The 17,161-nt window shown below is 37.4% G+C and overlaps 2 protein-coding genes across 2 annotated transcripts in view; one reads left to right on the top strand and one right to left on the bottom strand.

Annotated features, from left to right (window-relative positions):
* Positions 1 to 6,733, bottom strand: part of LOC139699682 (trimeric intracellular cation channel type 1B.1) — a 48,336-nt gene extending 41,603 nt beyond the window's left edge. The window contains exon 1 of the mRNA XM_071598202.1: positions 6,393 to 6,733. Within this exon, the coding sequence (XP_071454303.1) occupies positions 6,393 to 6,513 (121 nt within the window). The 5' untranslated portion in view covers positions 6,514 to 6,733. The remainder of the gene's footprint in view (positions 1 to 6,392) is intronic.
* An 8,013-nt stretch (positions 6,734 to 14,746) lies between these two features.
* LOC139700189 (endoplasmic reticulum metallopeptidase 1-like) overlaps positions 14,747 to 17,161 on the top strand; it is a 37,985-nt gene continuing 35,570 nt past the window's right edge. The window contains exon 1 of the mRNA XM_071598774.1: positions 14,747 to 14,851. Within this exon, the coding sequence (XP_071454875.1) occupies positions 14,840 to 14,851 (12 nt within the window). The 5' untranslated portion in view covers positions 14,747 to 14,839. The remainder of the gene's footprint in view (positions 14,852 to 17,161) is intronic.

Consider the following 17,161-nt stretch of genomic DNA (forward strand, 5'->3'; position numbering starts at 1 on the left):
CTGCTACGAAGTTTAATCATTTTAAATCATCAACAAATCACACGATTAAGGCACACCTCACATTGGTTTGGGTGCGCTGATGAATGCTCTATCTTCAACTGTGAGCTGTGCAATAAATATTAACAAACCTGCATTTTTGATCAGGACTTGTTGGTGCTTTGTTCTCGTGAGAATGAGGTGAAAACTACAAGCGCCATCTCTAGGATTTTTAAGGAATTATTGAACGACCAACGTAAATGACTACAGGTAACTGTGTCATCAAACCTATTTCTCATGTGACTCATTTAGTACCATCTTTTTAATTAATATTGACAGATCATTTTTCATACTCCTCCATCGTCTCAATACAACAATTTCTAAGAGTAGAAATCATTCGCCTTGATCGGGACTCGAACCCGTTTCCCTAAATATCCGACTACGAGTGCTTGTGACATTGTATGCACGGTATCACGTTACAACATCCTTTAAAGCCCCAAAAATTTTGAAGTACGAGAGGACGCCTCGGTAGCTTAATCAGCTAAAGCACACGGCCGAAAATTGAGGGATCCGGCATCGAATTCCGGTCAAAAGAATGATTTTTACTCTCTGAAATTGTTGCATTGAAATGCACACTTAGACGTTATGGCTCAGTTAAAAGTTACTGTCGTAGCATCTCCCGCAGTTTCTCGGAATTTTCCCTCCATCATGTTCGTAACAAATGACGAACAGTCTCTGTGAAAAACTAATGTATAATATGTATCTTATCATAAAGGAAGTATATTTGTGAGATTTTCGATAATATCCCGTACCGTGATGTTCTATTCTAATTTAAGGTAACCAATATTGTACCCTTTGGATTATTTTTGTACTCTTCTTTCAAGAGTACAGAGCATTACTGTGATACCCTGAGGCTTTTTTGTAGATTGAACAACACTCAGGAGTTAATAAACACAGTCCCTAATAATAAGGAATTTTGTTTCAAAATAAATTCAAATTCATTTTTTTTACAGTTGACGCTTCTTTTGTATTCCTCTGACGTCAATCCAAAATGTTTTGCGCTCATATTCTACATATTGATACATCATTTAGATTTGAAAGATAATCGTGTTGTCCATCCCACTCTCCAAATACCTTTGGGCCATCCCACCGATCAACACAAGGATCGCCTCTCTCATAGCATTATGAGAAGCGCTGATTGGCAACGAAGATTTGACGAGGCGTTTTAATATCGTATTGAAACGCTTCCTTTCTCCCTCGAAAGATTCCATCGTATGCACGCAAATAATGGAAAATTTGATCAGTCGAATTTTCAATATAAAATATTGATTGACACATGCGTACCTTTCAATGGGTTTCGCAATTCCATTTCACCTGGGTCGTGCTTCGAGCAAGAAGCGTGGCGCTTCGCCAATCACCTTAGGCTAGCGTGAACAAACCACAAACAAGTTTTCACTAAAAACAATTTCCAATCCGTTGCAGAGAGATCGATTGCCAAATCGAGGGTTTAAGTTCGAGATTCCGTCGTAATGTGGGTTCTTCACGAGTTCTAACTGATTTTGATCGGGTAAACATTTTTGCAAACGCCATCGGGAGCAGGAAACTGATGTATGCCAAAGAATTTGAATGCCCATGAACAGAGACCAAAGGAACGACCTCCACAATCGAACTTGAGTCGTGTTGTACTTCCACTGAAAAAATTACGTTTTGTTGATTTCTATCAAAACCTGATTGGTGATGACTTGCATGTTGATACTGAAAATGGTGTTTTCTGTGTGTGACCTGGTGGTCTTTTAACTAAATGACTTGTTCATGTTGTGCCCTACCGACCGGTTACATATCACCTTCCCTTGAAAAGACACGTATCGCATGACGTATTACGTACTTCGGTCCAGCGCAACAGCAATTTGCGCGTTCCTACAATACTTTTCTCTATATCAGTGTGCACATTCGCGGATATGTACGCATTAGTCAGTGACCTTTTCCTTCCCATCATATCTCCATGTTTTATTGATAAATATTCACTAATATAGACGTTGTTGCCATAAATATCATAAATGTTTTGTGGGACAAAAAGCCATTCAGTGGAGACATTTGTGCTTAAAGATGTCCTATTTACGGACCGAATTACGTTGCTCATATGAAGAAATGTTGCCTTCCTCTAACCACTGTTTTATTTAAAAAAAGCATAGGTATTCAAATGATACAAGAAAAACTAATACAATGCTCGAAGGATGTTAAATAATGTAACAAATATTTTCAACATGGCAGTACGTGTAACATGAATAATAACCAGAGTTTAACTCGTATAGACAATCCTTTGAGTATGAAATCAAAGCTGCTGGAAAATTTAAAACAACGCACCACAAATCAAAGGATGACAATTTATTTGTCGAGCCTCGATCTGCTTGTTTATTTGAACCATGGCAACAGTCAACAGCGATGATGTACTTTCGTGCCGCTTCGCAATGGAGAGTGGTAAATCAAAAAAAAACCAGGAACTACACTGAAGGAAAACGCTAAAAACCGTAAGTTCTTATGATGATTTATATCTGTAGGTGAAACATAAAGATTGAATTGAACAACTGCCAAAAGTACAGATTTGAATAGTAGATTCCTTTTCTTTTGGAATGAGGCTAACTATAAGCAAAAATAAGTTCATCACTGAACCTAGATAACATGTTTTAGCCACTATTATGTATTTAGTTGTATAAATGTGTGTGTATATATATATATATATATATATATATATATATATATATATATATATATATATATATATATAATGGCCATATCGTCGTACAATAAGTTTTGCGCGGTGAACTAGAACGCGATTACAAATATCTTTTCAGATCTCGTATCAATGACAGAGATTGACACCTTTTACTACATAATTTTATCAGAGAATGAATAGATGGTAAATAGGGGAGCACTGATTTCCAATCATTTAATTAGTGAACTCATACTGAAGATGTGTAAACTCTTGCGTGTTTAGTTTAACGTAGTGAAATAATACATTAGGTGGACATTTATTTTAAGGTTTCTCCCTCGTTTCACTAATTACTTTTTGATCAATATAATCTCAGATAGTATGAATAAAAAAGATCGCATAGATTATTCATTTAGCAGTACTTTTATTGATGTTCCAAGACAAAACATGTTCATTACTAACCGGGAGCAAATCGTAATATGAATTAATATCAATGGATTTCAAAATGGGTTTTATGTGATAATAACATCTTAAGGACGGCATGACTAAAAACAAGATTCTGGAACTATACCCATCGAGGCCATAAGGCTCATTAAGTGTAAACATTCCGACCTCAATTAAATCGATGCATTCTTAAAGAAAAAGTTGCGAATTGCAAAATTTTAATATCACTTCAAATCTTACAGATGTATTCCTGTAAATGTAATTCATAATTTGGGCTGCTCCTTCGTTTCCAGTACGATCCAAGAAAGAATTGGAGTGTTATTGAGGCGGTCTTCCGAACCCGTGTGTTTTTGATGAACGAATCTTCCGATCCGCTATCTGCTTTTCGCCAGCCAATAAGTGCTATCCACGCCGTGCGGAGACCAACGCGAGGGGGGACTGCGAGCGGGGTGGGGGGTAGGGGCGAGAGAGCAGGATATATTTCAGCATGAGTTACGGCGGCAGGATCTAATTAACGGAAATTCCCATGCACACTGGATTACGCGCAATTTTTCAGAGGACGAGTTTCTTTCGAAATCAGGCTTCGTCGGGTATCACGCCATCGCAAGGTCCGATACAGATTATTGAGCACAGTACGTATGTAATAGACTCATCCGCATCTCACTTCAAATGATGATTGCCCCCCTCCTAAAATGCCTTCACAACGCTACCGTTTACTTCTCGAAAATAATGATGATATTTCCATTTGTTGCATTGATTGCAACATATTGTCAGAGATTGATTAGCAAACAAATTGAGTTAACACATAGGACACAAATTCGTTTGCAAAAGACAAAAGACTATTTGGATAGGTTCGTCAACTTTCGATAAGGAGTAGTAGATACGATACATGCATAAATTCACAAGGAACTTCTTGGTCAGAATTCGTCTGTATACTACTGTATAACAATGAAGCAATTGCAGAGAACTTTAAATAATCGACATTATTCATAGTTCGATTTACTCACGGAAAATGCTTTTAGTTTTTTATTTCAATTTCGGGAGTACATACAATTCATCGTGGGTTCATGGGTCAAGTTATTGCAGACGATAGCTGCTCCATGGTGATGACTGCGTGCGTGGATTTTAAGGCCGAGTCTTGCTGTGGGACGAAAGGATTATTAAAGTGTCTTTGGTTGATAAGAATGGCACGGTGTAGGGAAGGAGTTAATGAGTCATAAGTTGAAGAAACTAGAGAGCAACAAGAAACACGGATTAGTAGCTGTGGGAATGGCTTTCTGAGGCCTGCTTTTGAGGGGGATATAATTATTTCAAAATGATCGTGTTCCTCAAATATTATTCCGTGGGAAAACCTCAATTGTCTGCACATATTTTTCTTGATAATTAGCCGTGTTTGATAATGGTATCTTGACAATGCGATAAGTCGACGCCCGTTGTAAGAATGAGTAAGTCCGACAGAAATGAATCTATGTAGTATGTTTTATTTAGGACTAGTACGAAGACTCGTAAATGGTCCTCGATTCTAACGAACAGTTGAGGATTCAAGATCAGCCTAGGGTGGTATTCGAGGAAATGTAACGAATTGTAAGAATGAATTCTGAGACGGGAACATCTTATTTGTGAATGCATGCGTGCTTTCCTATTAACCAATGGAATGACGCTTTCTCATTATCCAATGGAATCTTCTACTGCGACGGGCTCATGGAATATTAGAATTTTCCGGACCGTCTCAACGTTCAGTTGAACAGTCGGCACGAGTTTCAGTTTCGCATCACGTCTGGAAGTGGTCTAGAGTCGTTATCATGTTTTGAATCTTTATATACTTTCAAAAGCCTTATATCAGCATGATACATGATTCCATCCGGACGTTGAGGCTCCAGGTTGCTACTAGAAAAATAACTGATTCGGGAGAACCGCCATTAGAAATAAATAAATGCATTTTTATGTATCTATTTCAATATAAGGCCAAAGAAATGCTCTTAATGGAACAAACCAAAGATATTAATGACACTGCCAATTAGTAGTATGATAATATTCGAAACAAAATTTTAGTGTCCTTTTCAGCATGTATCCAAGATTGCCAACTGTAAAAATGCATTATTCTCTTTGGTATGTTTTATTTCCTTAGGTAGAATTAAAAATCTGTGAGGCCACATAAACAAATTATGGCTGGAATACAGGCATATTGGGATTGATTAATCGTACATTTCCTCTTCTGAAATCGTACTAGTTATAAATGTAGGTCCGTGCTATTCTCCCTTTTACTGGACCACGACCAGTGTGAGTCGTGGGGAGGCCTTCCTCCCTCACGCAGCGCCTCCCCCCTCTCCCCAGGGGCGCATCTTGGGTCGAAAATACACCCTCAAACCCCTCCCCCGACTCTGTCGGGGCCTTCTGACCTCCCCCCACCTTCTGCACGCGGGGGGGGGGGAGCGGGGGTCCGCCTCCCTAGAAATGCTTTGGCTGAACCGCGCTTGGCCGGGTTTCAAGGCGAGGGGAACAGCAGTAGACTGAGGGGAACACACTCTATGGGGAGATGTTTCAGGTGATGAAATTGGATTATAAAACTTGTCTGTCCTTCTCAAATCCTTTTCTTCCGGGCGGGGGGAGCTAATTGGTTCTACCGTCCCCACCGACCGCTAACAACTCAAACAATCCAGTGGAATCGATGCCTCAATTGTGGAAATACGCATGCACTACAACCCCATGGAAAACTCTTTGGATCGTGATTGATCATTTAATTTTTTTTTGGAACGGTAGAACATATTTTAAGAATTATCCACATGAATGCACACGCGCTAATGTTTTGACTCCGGCAAATGTTACTAAGATAAACAGGAATATAGATCATTCTCGCTCGTCTAACTTTACATAGTTTTTTTTATTCATTTCCAAACAATTAGTTTTAAATGTTTAACTTTATCATTTTGCCATTAATTATCGCCCAAATAATCAACAATTAAAAAACTAGCCTAGTCATTTCGAATCCTACGCAGAACCATTCAAGGGTACCTCTGGAGGGTATATCCTTTGGAGCAGTTTTTAGAAAATCGACAGCGGTGAAAATATTTTACCATTATCAGCAACGGCTGTCTATGTCAGAAGAAAATGAATGCACGGTGCGGTTGAATTTCAATGCAATAATTCAAATTCCGTCGCTCCTGTTTGAGCCTCTAGTCATAACCCGGTACTTTCTACTAAGAATAGCAGCGGGAGCAAAGCTGGCGGTGCTGCCGCCTTGAACTTGCCGGAAGGCACTCACCGGGGCCGAGGTCCTCGCGGACGTGAAGGGCGCAGAGCACAGAATGGGCAATGTCGAAGTACGGGAACATTTTCAACTTGGTGACCTGGTTGGCCAAGTCGAGGAAGGCTTCGGGATCCATGGCTGCGGTGTCGTTGTTTATTCCTTCCTTGAGTGTTTCCTCCTGTCCTCTACACCAACAAAAAAAGTTCCGTCCGCTTAGCCCTCTCTGCTAAGAACCCGCCCCAACGGGTCGCGCGCCCGAAGGAACACTCACGCGAGCACCACCACCACCGCGGCGGCCGCCAACTGCTGCTATCCACTGCTCCGCGAACGCCTGCTGCCGACTCCCGACGACGCGACAGCTATCTTGCTCACACGCACGCACGGCTGGTTCCGTGTTTCGCCGCGGGTGGCTCGCTGTAAGCTTTTGTAATCGATTCCGTTCGATTTACGCCGCTCGTTTGTTTACGGGAGAAGAGGGAGTTTGACATTGGGCAGTGGAAGGTAATGCTCTTTAAATATTTGGGACTACTTTGGTCAGTGCCTCTATTGCTCGGGTCTTAAAGTGAGCGGAGTGAGAGATGATTTGGTCGGACTTAGAGAATCATCCTAGCCCAAGGGATTCCTCCAGTTATGTGGACTAGGTTCATCTGTTACTTTCCAAAGGATTGTCTGTCCACAACTACCCGCATATTCATATAAAGTAACAGCCAATGCGTGTTAACGGGCACCCTTAATAATGCATTTCTATGTATACTTTTAATTATCTATTTATGCATTATATTCAATGATTTAGCAGCATGAAATAAATGTCAACGGTAAAGCCACTTATGAAATTGACCTTGTTGCATTGGTGATTACACGATGAGATGAATGTTGTTTGGCATTTTTTTGGAAAAAGAGATATTTTTGGTTTTTAATGTACTCAGCGAAAATTCTCATAGATGTACCGTATTTTCCCATCGATAACGCGCACCCAGAACTCTGTAGTTATCATGAATTTGTGTTGATACCGCGCGCCCAGAGCTTCATAGTCTTGAAGGTGTATGGATGCCGCGCATCTGTACATATACATGTATATGCGCGTAAATGTATATATGTGCGTAAAAATTATATATATATATATATATATATATATATATATATATATATATATATATATATATATATATATATATATATATATATATATATTATATTGGGTGTCAAAATACGTCGATATCCATATATTAATACATGGTAACAACCAATGAATACATGAAATCATTATTGCCTGTGGCTATATCTACCGTAAGCTTACAGAGGATTAGAGTCAGTCGATTGAAATTAATTTAAAACAACAGAAGGATAAAAAAATAAACAATATTTACAAGCCAACACAAAATGCCGCCTAACTGCTTTTTCGCTATGATTCGTTAGTCGAAACGAGATATAGGTTTATGCGCCCGTTTATTTGCTATGTAAATTAACTTTCAGCAAATCAAGCACAAAAAATAAGAGAGTGAATGGAATAGAAATTGCTTCTTTTTTTGCTTTACTTCGCTTTTTTAGTATCGGCGCTGAGCTGTTCTAGACACCCACCAAGTTCTATGAAAGTGCCGCCTACATAGTGATTGTTTCATACCTGAATTGAGTTAAGCTTTTTAATTTGGAATTTTCTCAAGAAAATTGTATGCATCGATGTATAACCTAGAAGTCACAATTTCGCGAAATAAAAAGGAAATCGCGAGGCTGCCTGGATTTATCCATTAATAAATCTTTTAAATCAAAGTTACGTTCTAGTTGGGGAAAGTGGATGATGCCTGGTATGAAAGACTACACAGAATCGGGAAAGATTAAAAGAGTGTCTTATGAGAAATAAGCCGGTGGATCCCGGAAAGTTGTCAGAGTGACTTGTGTAAAAAATGGATTTGGAAAAGCTTGCGGCAATATTTAACTTCGGAGAGTAAACTCAGTGATGTCTGAAGGGATAATAAATGCACTTAATTTATTTTATTGTGATTCAGGTGACGAATTTCTTGGATTCGTGTGATCTACCTATCCTATCATATATTTATACGTACGTGTATATAATACGACGTACTCTACGTATACGTGAAGTATTATGTATTAGAATGAAGAATTACTACTTATTAGAATAAATGAAATATAGAAATTATGTCTCTTCTTTTTCTCATGGATTTATGAGATGAAACAACTTAAACAGTAGCAGATCTGTATAAAATAGAAGGCAATTAGAAATGCATGCCTCCAGACTAATTTATATTTGCGAGACTCTTCTTTAAATTACTGTGTACACAAGTATGTAAATGTTTGGATTTTTTCAATGCCATTAAATATCGCGCATCGTCATTTTTCTCGATCATCTGAACATTTTTGTCTAGATAAAGTTTGCTTTATCAATGGGAAAATATGGTAATTACTCTGTGAAAGAAAAATTTGAAGCTTTAAAAATTTAGGATGTCATATTTGTCATTGATGAGCATTGGAACATTAAAGTAGTGGTGTTAATTTGTAGTTATGAATGGTCTTTTTTCATCAGTGGTTAGATATGCTTTCAGATATGGAATCTAATAATTCAACTTTAACCCTCTGGGTTGTATGCCGCATATATGTATATGAACACCCTCTGAACTTCGAGCGAGGTCATTCTTTGATTTCGTTATTTTCAATGCTATGGCCTAGTAATCCCCTGCAAATGGCTCAATATCACCAGGAACACTCATGAAGTTAAGCATTTTTTTTCAACATTATTCACTCAATAACAATGAATAAGAATAAAACCACATAAGGAAACTAATATATAACTGCCTTTTGAGTGTAAGAATTAAGAAGTGTAATTGTCTATAGAATTGAAATGATTCATTTTCCAGATAAAAGTTATTATAAGAGTGGACTTTGATGTCTCTTTATTTTCTTTAATCTGTTTCATCTGTGACATGAAAGCTAGCAAAGTAGGTTTAAACTATCAATTTCTTAATTTTAAAAAACCATTCCATATTGCTCTATGACTGATGCACCTTAAGTCATTATGCCTAATTAGCTATTTCCTTTGAGAGGAAATATAAAGTCGTGGGAGAGAAATGTAAACTTTTCATACTTGCAAAAAGAGCTCAATTTGTGTACAATACTGAATAGCATATGCTGTTGCAAGAAAAGTATTTCAAGTTTGTGGATGAAATTAGTGAAAATTTAGTTAGAATATTCTTATCAGGTCTTCTCTTGGTCAAGGAAGGTTTTGTATGGACTCATATTCCACAGCAGTACAAGTAAACTTGCCTCTCCTAATAAAATAACCTGACATCTGAACCTAAAATAAGCACCTCTTCAATATTGCATACTTCCTTTGAGCCTTCATTCCATCCAATATCCTTATCCTATTCCTGCATCTTCCTCGTTTGCCTAACATTCTCTCCCCTCTATCAGAATCTTTTACATCCTATTCCCAATCAATATGCTTTGAATCCATTTTTCCTGTCTTCTGATGATTTCTTTTAACAATCCCCTCTCCTCCTCACCATGCCTAGTACTTCCTGGTTTGTTCTCCTTTCTGTCCAATTTACCTTCTTCTCACTCACAACTCAAAAGCCTATAATCTACACCTATCATCCAGCTTTAATGACCATGTTTCCATACGGTACATAACTATGCTCCAGATCAAAGTTTAACAGAACCTTTTCTTAACATCTTTGCTCAAAGTCCTTGTCGATCAATCCTCTCCTCCTTGTGAAAAGTTCTTTGTCCAGTTCAATTCTTCTCCTTAAGTCCCTACTTCTTTGATCAATTTGGTCCAAAACACTTCTGATATAAGTAAACAGTTTACCTACTCTGGTTTATGAACTCCCATTTGAATGTAAATCACAGATTCAGGTGTGATCTTGTGGAACTGTTCCATAATAACCGAGATGAAAATTCTTTCAATTTTCCAAATAATGAAGATTTATTTTCGACTAGTTTTGATTTACCATGAAAATGATGTAGTGCATCAAAACTAGTCGAAAAGAAATCTTTATTAAGTGGAAAATTGCAAGAGCTTTCATCTCTGTGATCCTATTTTAATATTTAATGTAGCCTTTCTCTTTATTGAAAACTGCATAACCTTTGTCTTGTTTGCATTTATTCTAATATTATACCCGTAGCACTGACTTTCCGGTGCACTCAGTCATGCTTGCAATTCTTTGGCTGATTGACTAATGACAGCTTGATTATCTAAAATTTAACTGACTTTATAAATTCCCATCAACTTTCTTTCCTACCTCTGGTTTTTCCCATGCTTCTTGCATCTATACATTGAAAACCAAAGGTGATAATGGACACCCCTGTCTCATTTCTCCTCCTAACACAGCCCATCCCAACTCTCCATCTACTAATCACATCTGAGCAGTCTGGGGCATGTGCAGGCCCTGGATGCCTGTTAATCCTTCAATTTACTCTTACTTTTGCAACACATTCATTAATTCTGACAGGTTCATGGCATGTTCGATTCCTACCTGGGAGGGTTTTCCTTCACCTAGGGCATGGGTGTTTTTAATTGTCTTCAATATTTAAATGGGGGTCGGTGGATGAAGATGGGACTATGAAGTCTCAATCTTGCCCCAATAAAGTTAGTAAATAAATAAAATCTCCTTTTTTTTTACTGAAATCACTCCTCAAGTATGCCGTGTCCAGAGCATTTAGTTTACATTTGTGATTAACTTGGCACTTCCAAATTTGGCTTCTATATATTTATATGGGTGAGAGTACACTTTTACATACTCCCACCATCTTTTGTAAGCTTTATTCCCAGACATAAAAATCATCTCCTTGCCTAATTTTTTCATTGTTAGGACTCATTTCACAATCGTTTTTTCTATTTTCCTTATCAGACCCAACTTTTACTTCAGATGCAAGGAGTGTTATTCTTAAAACTTTATTTGAATCATGCTCATACTCTATCATCATCATTTCAATCCTTGGGTTGATTTACTGCAGCTACTACATTCTACTCAATTTGAATGCAAGGCTGCATATTCTAGGGAAAATAATATGGTGGTTTCCCATTGCCATCCACATCGCAGTACTGAGGCCGTACCATGAACTTCACTCTCGCCCGCAGCTGTGGCAACTGATGCCGCGCTGACCAACTCAGCCAGCGCCACCAGTTCCATAAAATGGAGAAACTGCTGCCTTTCACCATGGGTTCAGTGCAACTTTTTAGTAGGAGTCTATTTTTCTCGTTACCTCGTTCCAAAATACCATTATTGTGTTTTTCCTGTTGATGTGTGGTTGGTTCATTCCAAAACACCATTAGCAAGCTTTTTCTAAGCTGAAAAATGTTCATCATTCACAGCAAAATCGAGCCAGCGAACTTCAGCTCCACAGGCAGACACGCTACCTCTTGTCTACCATGGCCCCCAAAAAGCACATTAATCAACCTTAAGGCCGGTTTGGTAGGTGATGGAAGAGTTCACCCAGCACTAAGGCCGACAGCATGTGAAATTCACACGTTAGGGTAGGGGGGCCAGTTCCTTTCCCTATGCCGGTCATAGTTTCCCAGAAAGATCTGGTACCCAAAAAATCACATAGCTTTGGTGGAGCTGCAGGTTCTCAGAGAGGCTTATCCAGGAATCGAACCTGGGCCCTCCAGTCAGTAATCCAATGGTCTACCCCTGGGCTCCCGCGACCCACTCGTACTTTATGCAACTATAAAAATGAACTCCTTCACTCTGCCCATTTTGCTGGTATCATCCACTGAGGTGGAATTTGAAAGAATCTATCTAAATATTCATCTAAATCTATCTAATTCTTTAATGTGTGCAATGGAAAAGTAGAGCATTTTCTCTTGAGCCAATACTGAATTTAAACCCTTTTAGTTAAGTATGCCAAGGGTAATTTAAAAATGACATATATTATCTAGCTGCTGCTTTGGAAACTTGTAAATTATTTGGGAATGGAAAATGTATGGTTGATTATAGAGATGGATGGAGCTTTTGCTAGGCCTCATGCAACCGCTATTTATTTATATTGCCCCAATATATTTACGAAAAAGTATTTTTTATCAAAAAATCATATTATTTCATTGGACATAATTTTCAAATGCTAAATGCATGTAGTCATATGCTCTACAAAGAATTTCGGTAAGCAAATATACTATTATTATTTGTATTTTTGTGTATTATATGTATTATTTATTGAAATTTAAAAAGGGGCCCTCTGAGGGAGACATCTCAGTCTGAGGTATGAAAATCTGCCTTAGCCAGCAATGGGCAAATGTTCCAGATATGCACAAATGGCATGCTTTCATGGCACCTCATTACTTCTGCTGTATTGAGGGGGTGGGGGCAATTGCTATAAAAAACTATCCCAGATGCATGCATAATTCTTTTTTAATTCTTTTAACAGTTGGTCCTCTTAAGGATACCCAAGGATCAAGTTCATAGCTGCCTCCTCTCACTTATGTTGAGCAAATGCACTGACCAGCATCATACCAATAAGGAAGGGAATGCCAAGTAAACTGAGACTTCAAATTTTGTGCAGGGATGGCTGCCAAGACTTTCGGTGATGACGAGGCTCTATTCCAAGATCAAGTAAGTTCATTTTTGCACATTTATCCTACAATTACTTCCCACATGGCACATGGAGAAACTAAACTATATGCTAAAGTATGAATGCTCATGATAGTACAAAAATGTATTTTACAATGACTGGAAGAGCACTTGAGCAAAGAGGTGATGTTGGTAGACACATTATTCTGTGTGAGCCTATGGTTAATGTTATGTGGAACAACAAGTGCTAGAAGTGTAATGATTGTTTACCATGTGTATAATTGCTCTTTGGCTTAAGTTAACCATGTAATTTGCCATATTTGAAATGATTATATGCCTGAATAAAATTAGACGTACCTACTTGATAAAAAATCTTCGTTCATTTGCAATCATCAAGTGCATGTCCACAGTCATTACTTACATCTATGTACATCTTGCACTACAATCCACCATGAGACTGTATTGTAGGGGATCTTAGGTCACTGAGTGATAGAAGGGTACTTCTGAAATTATGGTTGTATTTACTGTCAAACTTAAATGTGGTAGATTGAAGATCCAACGAAAGGTTGCCAAATTATTATAATCTTGCAGCATTTAAGCTCCATTAACCACTGTACATGATAACAACACTGAGCTAAGAGCTAGCATTTAATTTACAGACAATATTTCACCCATGTACATTCTTTATCTGTGATGTCATTCGTCTATTTATGGTAACCATCATGTATCTAATCTCATTTATTATCTCACTCAAAATTTGATATTTAACAATTTTTGTGAATCTTTATTGATCATTATTCGCAAACTAAGATGTCTGGGATAATGCTTTAAATTCAGAGCGTTAAACAATTACTAGAATGTCATAACACTGAAAAACTCTCTTAATCAACCGCCCCTCTGAAATATGTAAATATATTTTAAATATGACATATGAACTAAATATATCCAATGTATTCTAGAAGGTGAAAATAAGTTTCGATTGTTTAACTAGCGGCAGTGTAGTGTTTAATTTGTGCACTGGATAGAGTTGATAGCAAGCAGCGCAGGGTATATTCATACAAAGCTATGAGGTCACATTTTCATGTCATAATTGATTTTTAAAGTGAGTAAATGCTGCAGTGGATTCTAAATAAAGTTGTACTTTACAATCCCAAATAATACGCTTAAACATAAATATTTATCAGGTTCCCATCCTTTCCAGTTAGCAAATGCAGCAAATCCAGAGGCCTTGATTTCTCTTGGTATTGATGAAATAGGGGAGCTCACGTTCTGGCTAAGTATCAAGTCCTACAAATGGATTTCGATAAACAGATTACCATCGACTGTCATCGTATTTTTAGCCTTTCCATTTATAGCGCCACACTGACCTCGATGGAGTGAGAAATAGAGCTATAAATCGTTAAAATAAACTAATATTAAATACTTGTAATACAACTTCACATAATTCAGAATTTCATCCGGACGTCATTAAAACGCTTCCATGTATGGCTAGACTGAACATAAGAAGGTTTAATCATGAATAAAGATACGGTGTGATTTTCGGCGTAACATAGACGGAAAAATTAATAATTAAAATGACATAATATTGATATATTCATGAATCGAATGTAATTATATTTTTCCGCTCTTCAAATCCTTCATTGTAAATATATTTAAGTAAAGGTTATGGGTGCATTTCTTATCACATTTAATAGCAGCAGTGACTCAATAATTACAGGGCTCAGTTATTAAGATCGTTGATCTAAGGATTGTCCACTTGCCGCATTTCGATATCGCATTGTCGATAAGCGGATTTGTTCGATCACTATTGGTTGTTTCATATCGTCGTTCTCTTGTCGCGCGCTAAAGGTGAAAGTCGTCTGTAACATGAGGCTATCCTAATAATTTCTTCTTAGATCCAGGAACAGGGGGGATCGAATGCTCGAAAAGCCCTAGATCGGGATGTACGACAAGGTACATGTATTTTCTTAATATAATTGTTATTTTAATTCTGGCCCTGCATCTAGGAATTACTATTTTACGAAAGTTCAGTGTTAGGATTCGAGAACGATTTTTTACTGCAGACGTGAATTTTTGGTAGTAAATGTCCATAAAAATGTTTCATGGTTGCCATCAGTGAAAAGAGGAAAATATTGTTTTTGAATGTGTACGCAAATACATTCCTACCTGTTTTCATTGATAAAAACTTAGAAACAATATGCCATTTATTGTCAACGAAAGAAAATTGTTTCTTAGTATTCCGAAAGATCTGGAATTTTGATATTGGCAAATCTGCCAAAAGATTTTTTTGTTTCGCAAATGTAGTGTTGTATGTAACATTTTTGTTCGCCGTAACTTGAATAGGATATTATATATGAAATTTTATATTTCTGGTGTTTTCTTGGAGCCTTATCATTAACTTGTATCAGTAAATAAGAATCACTTTCAAAATTACACATGAATGCTCTTCCATGCACCGGGTTTGTTGCAGTAGTACTCCTTATACATATTAAACGTACTCCTCCTATAAATGTTGTTAATTAAGAAATTATTTAAAACTCTGCATAATACTTAAGCCTGTCAAATAGCTCGTTCAGAACTGCAGTCAAAATAACAATGAATACTCTTTGCAATTTAGATTTAAAGGTGACATCTTCGTTTAATATATGTACACCCTTCATTCCTGGAATCTCCAAGAGGGAGGTAATGTAATTTGCAAAAGGAGGGATGATTAATCATGAATATCTTTCAAAATAATAATGTGGTTAGAGAGAGAAGAAATATTTGTCCATTTTGCAAGAAAGTCCAGAAAACCTTGAAAACTATTGGAAGAATTCTCATGAATTGAGGGATTCCAGTCTCTGTGGGGTTAATAGGACTTAAACTGTATTGGCTGAGGGTCTGTACTACCTTTCCAAGAGGTGTTATTGTACATTTGGGGGTTGGGTGTGATATGATTAGGATGAATAGAACTCACACCACCAGATTAGTGGATCGTGCTGCCTTCTAGTTATCATTTTCAGTTCCAAGATCAGCCTTGCATCTCTACAATTTGAATTAAAGAAGAGTATAGTCCTGTAAAATCCCTTCTTAGCTTAATTTAGAGTTAACTTTTTAGTAACAGAAGTTAAGTTACTGTTTCGTCATGTAAAAATGGTCTATTGTGGCAAAATTAGTAGGAATTAGGGATAAACATTTAGGATATTCTCACAATTATTTCTAATTAATTTATAATCAGTAATGAGGAGTAACAGAGCTGTCAGTAAATATTTTCTGCAATCCACTCAAGTTTTTTGGAAAGACCAGTACATTTATGTACTTAATTATGAATTTTTATTTCAGCAGTAGTAGTTTTTATGGTAGGCAACCAATAGCTAAGGTCATTTGTGCCATTAGGGATGGTTGGGAAAGAAAGGGTGGAGAGAAGCCTGCTCTTGTCAAAAGGCTCCAAGTGGTCCGCAGTTTAACCTCCCACCTGACAGACGTTGTACTCACTACAAGTGCTCTCTACAAAGCACCTCAATTAGGGTTTGGGATACCAATGAAAAATGTTTTCTCCAGGATTTGAACCTGGGCCCTCCCAGTGGGAAGCCTGCATGTTAGCCACCACACCATTTTGACCAACTTTTTTTTTCAGTCATAACACAATATATTTCAAATAAATTTTTTGCTATCATTGCCATATTTTGGAGGCTGAGCACTCTTTGGTTATGGGAATTGTCTAATGAAGCTTACCATTATGCATCTTCATTATTCAGTCATTTCTCTGTTTTTCATACTGGGGTGTGTGCTATAACATGTTCTTCCCTCTTATCAATATTCAAAATCCAATTGCCAATCACAATACTCTGCATCCATTTTTCCTGCCTCCTTTGGTTTCTCCAAACAGTCCCTTCTCCTTCTCACCATGCCTTGCACTTCCTTGTTTTCATTTCTGTTAATTTCACTTTTTCCATTCTTCTTCACAGCCACATTTCATAAGCCTGTATTCTATGCTTATCGTCTTTAAAAAAAAAACCTTAATGTAAAATCCCTCGAGTATAAGTCAATCTCTTTCATCAGGAATGATTTTGACCCTGTAGAATTCTTGCATTTCAGTGCACATCAGCAGATGACTCCTGTTAAAATTTGCCACATTTCAGACTTTTCTTTGAAAAGGATAAAGTTTCATGCAGATCAGATTTCCTGCCCACATCTGATTATGTTAAAAATTGATTGAGATACAGCATTGTAACTAAGTTTTTAGAAGAAAATAATTTTAATGATCTAATATGCTTAATTAAA

The sequence above is a fragment of the Hetaerina americana genome, unplaced genomic scaffold (assembly GCF_022747635.1).
Source record: "Hetaerina americana unplaced genomic scaffold, ioHetAmer1.1.p SCAF_10, whole genome shotgun sequence".
Lineage (NCBI taxonomy): Eukaryota > Metazoa > Arthropoda > Insecta > Odonata > Calopterygidae > Hetaerina > Hetaerina americana.